This window comes from Mercurialis annua, linkage group LG1-X (assembly GCF_937616625.2).
Source record: "Mercurialis annua linkage group LG1-X, ddMerAnnu1.2, whole genome shotgun sequence".
Taxonomy (NCBI): Eukaryota; Viridiplantae; Streptophyta; class Magnoliopsida; order Malpighiales; family Euphorbiaceae; genus Mercurialis; species Mercurialis annua.
In genome coordinates, this window is record NC_065570.1 from 47,827,627 (window position 1) to 47,836,313 (window position 8,687).

At 27.2% G+C, this 8,687-nt stretch overlaps 1 protein-coding gene across 1 annotated transcript; it reads left to right on the top strand.

The window, feature by feature from the left end:
• Positions 1-1,128: 1,128 nt before the first annotated feature.
• Positions 1,129-2,104, top strand: LOC126667892 (uncharacterized). Its single transcript, XM_050361343.2, has 2 exons — positions 1,129-1,496; positions 1,795-2,104. The coding sequence occupies exons 1-2, from the start codon at positions 1,307-1,309 to the stop codon at positions 1,914-1,916; spliced, it is 312 nt and encodes a 103-aa protein (XP_050217300.1). The 5' UTR covers positions 1,129-1,306; the 3' UTR covers positions 1,917-2,104.
• The last annotated feature ends 6,583 nt before the right edge of the window (positions 2,105-8,687 follow it).

The window sequence follows — 8,687 nt, forward strand, 5'->3', positions numbered from 1 at the left end:
ATAAATTTAAAAATGTACCTATCATGTATCGGAGATGTATCAAATATGTATAAAATATATGTAATATATATATATATATATATATATATATATAAATATTTTGACACATCTCAAAAATGTATCAAATAAGTATAAAAATATATATGTAATAAATGTATAAAATAATAAGAAAATAAGTTCAGAGAGAAGAATCAAATATATATCGGAAATATAAAAAAAAGTAATATATTTTATTTTTAAAATTAAAATTAAAATTAATATTTTTAAAATCTAAATATAATAGATAAATTTTTAATACAATTTAAATGAATATATAAATATATAAGTGTATAACTTATATTAAGAAATGAAAGAGTCTCAGGTGCACCTTTTGGTTCACAAAAGTGCACTTGAAATTTGTTTATAATGACCCGCACATTTATTAGAGCAAGTGCACTTTTACTAAGAACAGCAGGTGCATCTGACATAGTGGGGACCTTTTTGGTCTTTTGTTATAATTTTTTTTATTGTAGGGACACATGCAGTGGACATGTGTTGGCTTGAGAGAAAAGTGGTACTACTTGAAAAGTAATAATGAGAGATGGTATTTTATGAAAAAAAAATTGTAATAAAATAAATAAGTCAATTAATATTGTATTATGTGAAATAGTGAGTCATTATTGTGGCTTTTTTGTTATTTTCTCAACTATTTATAATCATCTAGAATAGCATTTCTCAAAGAATAATTATACAACGCAACGGTTGCGCCACGTCATTCGTGCAACAAACCAATAAGGCGTTAGCCATGTGCAAATGTTTAATGATAAAAAAAATAAGTAATAAATAAAGATTCCCTATCGCAAATGATTATTGGCTTGTTGTAAAAATGACGTGGCACATCCGTTGTGTGAGATAAACACTCTTTCTCAAATAGCAATTTATTTATACTTTATCATCCATAAAGATTTTCATCCTACATATTTGGAATTAATTATTAAATCCGTACATTCATAATTTGAAACAAAATAGAGCTGAAAATGTTGAAAAAGTAGGACAAATTTCATAGTATAAATAAATCAACCCACGTGGCGGCACCGCAGTTTAAGATCAATTAAAATAATAATAAAACACAAGAAAAATGGTGTTCCAGTCTCACTTCTCCTCTTCCTTATATTCCAATCTTCATCTTTGTGTACTCTCCAAGAAATGCACCCACCAAACCCAGCACAAATCCAAATCAATCACCCTTAAATCTTTAATCACAAATTTTAATTCAAAGATTCAAGAAACCCTAGAAAAATCAACAACAGAACATTAATTTTGTTTCATGGCGTACGTAGACCATGCGTTTTCAATTACAGACGACGATTTGATGATCGAGACGAGTTATATCGTCAATAATCGGCCTCCTGTTAAAGAGATCGCTCTCGCCGTCGCTCTCCTCGTTTTTGGCGTTGTCGGTATCGTTTTAGGTGTTTTCATGACCGTCAATAAAATTGGGGGAGATCGCGCTCACGGTAACTCGTTACTCTCTAACTCAAACCCTAGCTCTTGTCTTTAGTTTAGTTACTGGAGGAATTAGGGTTTTAGCTTCTGTTTTGTTGTGTATTTTAACTAATTAGAGCTATTTTAGGGTTTTGTTTTGCTTTTATTGTAACAATAGTAAACAAAATGTGCTAATCTTGCACTTCAAAATTGGTTAGCTTGCAGAAATTGTGATTTGGTAAAATAAAAAAAATCTAATTTTAAGTTGTGTCGGATTAGTGGAATTTTTTGCACAGTTTAATAATTTGTGGATTGGTTATGTTGAAACAGGGCTGTTCTTTGGGATTCTTGGAATGGTATTGTTTATACCGGGATTTTACTATACAAGAATTGCTTATTATGCTTACAAAGGATACAAAGGCTTCTCTTTCTCCAACATACCTCCTGTGTAGTAGTAGTATTGCTAATTGGTGACGGTAAAGCTGAAGCTGGCTCCGGTTTGTCACTCAGCTACTTTGTGTACATAATTTTCTGTGATTCTCTGTTCTGGTTCTTTTGTTTATGTACTTTATCTAGATGTGTTTCTTAAAACCGCCTTGAACAATCAGTGATTTGCTTCTATATAGTGATCTTTTGCGTATTATTGTTGTGATGAAAACTCTTAATGAGATGTCTCTCTTACGATTCTCATCTTCGTATGTATCATCATCATCGTCTGCCTGCTTTTTTGTTATCCATAATGTATTTACTACTATCACTTAGTTTATTGTTTTTGCATAGTGCCAAGTTGTCGTAAATAGAGCCATCTGCATACAACCCTCAGGTATCAGTTTATCTTTAATTTTCCGTGCTTTAGCTCTATACATATTGTGCTAAAAAATAATGCATTTAGCAAATCCTGCTGACTTGATATAGTATTACAGTTTTTTAATTGGCTTGAACAGTCAGTTTTTTTTGCTATATAGTTTATTTGTGTGCTGTATAGACTTGTAGTCAGTATAAAGATTTCCTAGCCTTGATCTTTGTGGTTGAATTCTCTTAATGAGATGTATTAGTTGTGATATCAGTAAGCATTGCTATCATCTGCTATGTATTGTTTATGAATTACACAACAATTATCAGTTTCTTGTTAAGTTCCCACTAGAAAGGGTAAGACCATCTGCAATACAGTTCTTGGGCGTCAAAGTTCATTTTCACTTTTGAGAGCATATAGGATTCAAACAGGGAAATATCTAGCTTTAGAAACATATCATGCTTATAGGCAGAATATTTTGCCAATTCTAATGTATTTTTGTGTGTCAATATCGTTGGTTGTCTTGAACATATATGTAGACAATATTGAAGTGATTTGCATGTTTAACTTCGGATATGTTTTATTTTTTTAGTCTGAGGATGATTAGTTTATTTTGTGTCAATATTGTTTCTTGTTCATAATGTAGACAATATTGAAGTGATCTGCATGTTTAACTTTGGATAAGTATTATTTTTTTAGTCTGAGGATGATTAGTTTATTGTGTGTCAATATTGTTTCTTGTTCATAATGTAGACAATATTGAAGTGATCTGCATGTCTAACTTTGGATATGTTTTACTTTTTTAGTCTCAGGATGATCAGTTTATTTTGTGTGTCAATATTATTGGGTTGTCTTGTTAATAAATGTAGGCAATAATCACAATATTGAAAAAGTGATTTGCATGTTTAACTTCGAATATGTTTTACCTTTTTAGTCTCAGGATAATTAGAGTAATGGGCAAGCGTGTGATGCTTGGTCAAAAACCGTGTGTGCGAAACTTTGTAGATTTCTTAAACAAAGCTTTACGATCAATAATTTTTGGTTCTCTATTTGACATGTGATGCAAAATTGAATTCTCACATTCTACTCAAGATTCTTTATGACTCGTATGGATTATGTGCTCTGTCAATGCTTAACATTTTTTATGTAGAAAATTCTTTCCAGGTCAAAAACCATGTGTAAACTTTGTATATTGCTTAATCAAAGCCTGATGGTCAACATTTTTTGTTTCTAAATTAACTTGTGATGCAAAATTGAATTGTCACATTTTGCTTAAGATTCTGTTTGACTCATTTAGATTATGTGGTTAACATGTCTTATGTAGAAAATTCTTCCCAGGATTGATGCTACTACTGAAATTAGCATTGTTCTCTTTGCTTTAGATATCTTGGACTTCTTTTATTAATTTTAGCTCTAGAACGTTTGTGCTCTGTATTTGTGCATTTAGCCTACTTGGTTACACGTAGATGATGGGCTCTCGGTTTGCAAGAAATTTTATCATTAGTTGCGTTTGATGGATAGAAAATTCCCCATGAGGCATTTCAAAGTTCAACTCAAACTTTAGTTTCTTGATTCTTTCTTTTGAAATTGTTGATTTATAATTTTATATGTAGGCTGTACGATAATTAGCAGTTAAAGTGTAGGGTTTTTTTTTGCCATTGGAGATTATAGCATATTTCGATTTTGATCTTGACTTGATGGTAATTACTGGTTTGTTAATTTAGCCTGAGTGCACTTCCTAGGATATATAAGATATGTAACAAAGGGATTTATATGTACGCTGTACGATAGTTAGCATTTTATTAATAGTTAGCATTCACAATAACTTGACGGGAACACCCAACCGGAGCACCAAACATAGCCAAACACACAACTAAACCAACCCAAGTGATATGTAGAAAAGAAATGTCCTCCAACCCAATCGTCACTTCCTTCAAACAACTCAGTTTCTCTCATAAGCTAAATCAATCTCCCAAAAATTTGAATCTCAAACCTTAGCTAAAAACGCACTCTTTGAAGCTGAAACCGCGATCTATCTTTCTCCTTACGATTCTACGCCTTTGATTCTCAAAGCTTCAGATCTCGATCTTCTTGGCCACAAAAATGACGAGCTGTAATCGGCTTGTAAACAGAGCTGAATTGGAGATGGGTGTGAATAAAAAACGACGAGTTGATTTCGACGATGGAGAATTTAGAAAAATCGTTTAGATTGAGCTGTGAAAGTGAAAGAATGTGTTTGTTTGCATGTACCAGTATTTATCAATTTAGGAAGTAGAGTTTTGAAAGAAAGGAAGGTCAATCCGTAGTGAATCAACATGGAATGGTCAAATTGTAAATGTGAGATTAAGTAGGCACTGGACAATTGTGATTTTTTCTCAATAATCAACCATGGGCCCTCAAGTTCGGCCTTTCTATAAGTAAACCCCCTCAACTTCAAATTCAGGGAGTTTATTGAAGCTTTTTGAAGTTGAGGGGAATTTATTGATAGAAAGGTCGAAATTGAGGGTTCATGGTTGATTATTAGCCACACTTTCATGATTATTTTGACAGCATAGATTTAGAAACACACACTATTACACACGTAGATCCCAAATTTACTATTATATGTGCCACTTCATTGTAAATTTTGTGTTAATTTGTTAAAATGTAAAAGTTTTCGGTGAATATTAATAAATATTATTCTTGCGAACATGTAGAATGAAGAATTTTCAACGTGATTGCATGAAATGGCATTCGATGATTCGGAAAATTTTGAATGCTGCATTAGGTTTTGTCATATTTTTATCGGTGTATTGGATTGCAGAATTTAATACGTTCATTGTATAAAGTTATCAGTATTATATAAAAAAAATAAGGTTTGATCATCAGAAAAATACTTTATCTTTTTGACTTTTTATTTATAGTCTTGCTTTTTAAAATTTTCAGTTTTAGTTTAATTTTTAATCTTTAATTTTAATTATAGTTATTTGTTTAAATTAATAAAAAATGTTCAAATAGAACTTTCATAATATTTTATATTTGAAATTTTTTATGAAGAAAAATTGGAACTAATGGAATAATATAAAAAACATGTTTGAATTTTTTTTTTTCACTTTAGTTTGAACAAATGATTACAATTAAAACTGAAATTAAAAATTTGCTAAAAAAAACTGAAATTAAAAAAGAAGTTAAAATCGAGGATTTTGAAGATAGGTCTATAAATAAAAAATAATTAAAAAGTGGAATTTTTAGACAATTAAGCTAAAAATAAATACAATTGTCAAATGTGATAAATGGTCATATATGTTTTTTTCCCAGTATATAATGATATTACATATGGATGGACTTTTTTTTTCTTATGTAAAGAATATGTTATTTATTTTATAAATCTAAATTTTAAATAGTATCAGTAATATGTAGTGATATTATATATGGATGGACCTACATAAAGAGTATGTTATTTATTTTATAAATTTAAATTTAAAATAATATCATTAATATAAAATTTACTCATATAATTCGCCGCACCTTAATATATTTGTTGTGTCCATTTTAAAGGGAAAAGAACAAAAATATCCAAAAAAAAGGTCACATGTTCACCAAAATACATAGCAACTCTATTATTTACATAGCCTAATTATTTTAAAATCTCCTATTTTATAATTATTTGCGTTTATGCTCTGACTTATAAAAAAGTTTAATTGTATCTTATTTTGAATTTTTATGTTTCGTCTCTAATCCGATATATTAAATTGAACTCTTTTAATTAAAAAAAATTGAAAATAGTCCTTTATTTTTTAACTTATATTCTAATTAGACATTAAAATTATTAATTATACAAAACACTTTCTCCTTAAAAAATTCAACAAATAATTAAAAATAGTTATATTATTTATTAATTAGTTTTTTATTAATAATTATAGCCAAAATTTTATTAAAAAAACTAATGGTTTACATGTATAGCCTTATATCATCTCTAAAGGCTTTTTTATAATTGTGAAACTCTATTTTTTAAAGGATAAAATTTCAAATTTTAAAAAATTAGTTAATTATTCCTACTTTAAATAAAAATAAATTTATATTATTATTATTTTATATATTATTATTATAAAAATAAAATAAAACAAACAAATGAATTTAGAGAGTGTTAAATTAATATTATTAATATTTAATATTTTTACTTTTTACTTTTATCTAAAAAATAAAATAAACTAAAAAATCAATATTAGAGAATTTATTGGAACAAAATTAAAAATATCACTCTCCATTTTTAAGATGTTCTTTATTTAGAAAATGCTCTTTAAAATAAAGAACACCATTGTAGATGCTCTTACAATATAAATCCACAACTCTACCAAAAAGAGCAAATAGTTTACATTTTATACCCTTTTCACACCAGCTTTGCGTTAGAAAAGTTAAATATTAAATATGTATTATTGAATAAAAAAGTTAAATATTAAAATCGTGAAAAAAAATAGCCCACCGCTAATCGATAAAATTGATCGGCGGTAGTCAATTTTGATTAGAAAAAAAAAAGAGGGAGGGAGGGAGGGAGGGAGAGAGGGGCTAACATAACTATTTTGTTAATTAAGATGGTTAAAAGTTTAACCAATCGGTTTACTATTAAAAAATTTGGATGTAGATTGATACTCTTTCTATACGAATCTAACTGCCACGATTGTTTTTCTGATGTTCATAATAATTCATAATTTTTATTTATAATATTTTTTTCTTTAAATCTTCCGTTTAACCTTTTCAATTAATATATTTAACAATAAAATTTTAGAAAAATGTGAGAATGTGTTATGTGTGACATTACAGGAGGATATAAAATTTCAACAATGCAATTTTTTTTAAATTAGATGAAAATAAATGAGTAATTTTCTCCACTCATTTATTTGATAATATTATAGAGTGATGGTTATCTCTGCAAGTCAAAATTTATTTCATAATAATATTTTTGTTAGAAACAGACTTAGACAAATAATTTTAGGAAGCCAACTTATATAACTATATTATTTTCTATAATTTTTTATATAATAAAATAAAATGTTGAAGAATTTAGAAGTAATGTTTTATAAACTATGCCATCATCCTATAGAAATTGCATAAATGATATTCAAATAAGAATGGAAAATTAATAATCAAATTTATAGATGAATATAAATTAGAGGCAAAACTGAATCCGAGTTAGACTAAGTTCGAGTCCAGACATGAATTCCAAGTGAACAATTCACAAGGAGACGATTTACAAATCTTCACTTTATTAGAATTATAGGCTTAAATGACTGGTCTAATTATTTAAAAACCATCCACCTTATAACTTTTTTTCATTTATACCACGTTCTAAAAAAAATTTCAATTGTACCCTATTTTCGATTTTTATGTTTCATTTGTACCCCAAAATTAAAAAATTTGATAATTTAATTAATTTAAGGATGAAAATATTAAAAATAAAATACACAAATGATTAACATTAACGTTGTATCAGAATATAGGTTAAAAATGAAGCACTAATTTAATTTTTTTTTATAAAAAAAATAGGCCAATTCAACTCATTAGGGTAAAGATGAAACATAAAAATTGAAAATAGGGTATAATAGAAAATTTTCCTAGGTCATGATATAAATGAAAAAAATTATAAGATGGTGGTTTTTAAGTAATTAGGCCTGAATGAATTAAAAATGATCGTTGTAAAATTCAACTTTTTGATTGCTATACTTAGAAATACATGAGTAATTTGTAATATTGATTAATAATTGTAATAATCTACTATATATATATAAAGCAGGACGTTTTTTCCCTATGATTGACAAGTGGCACTCTCACATTGATTCTCATATATTTCTTTCTTCTTCTTATATATTCTCTTATTTTCTTTAATATCTTTAATATCTTTAATCATTAACTCTCTAATTAATGGTCACTATTAATAAATATTAAATATAAAAAAATTCATAAAAAAAATACTACAAATAAAAGCTAAATAAATAAATTACCAATAGAATGTTTTTTAAATTATATTAATAATATATTTAAATAATTTTAAATTATTATTTTCTCTATAGTAAAATTATATTTCAATTTTATATCTAACTGAAAAATATAATTATTACTAAATGTGTCTATCCCCTCCCCTTCCTCTTCCCTTCTCCGTGCTTTTATAATGTGACTCATCCGTTTATATAATAATATCTGATGAGTTGAAATAAATTTATGTATATTATGTAATTCTGTTTTTGAATATATTATAGATTGGATTAAAATTATTAATTCTATTACAAATTATATCATCAGTTAAAGCAATATTAGAAATATGAATATAAAAAAGTGTCGAAAAAGTAATGATTTATTAATTTAAAATAACTATATTTTTATAAGTTATTGTATTAATATGTAACTGTAAACTTTTGTTAGAAGACATTAGTTAAATTTAAAAAGTTCGAACTCA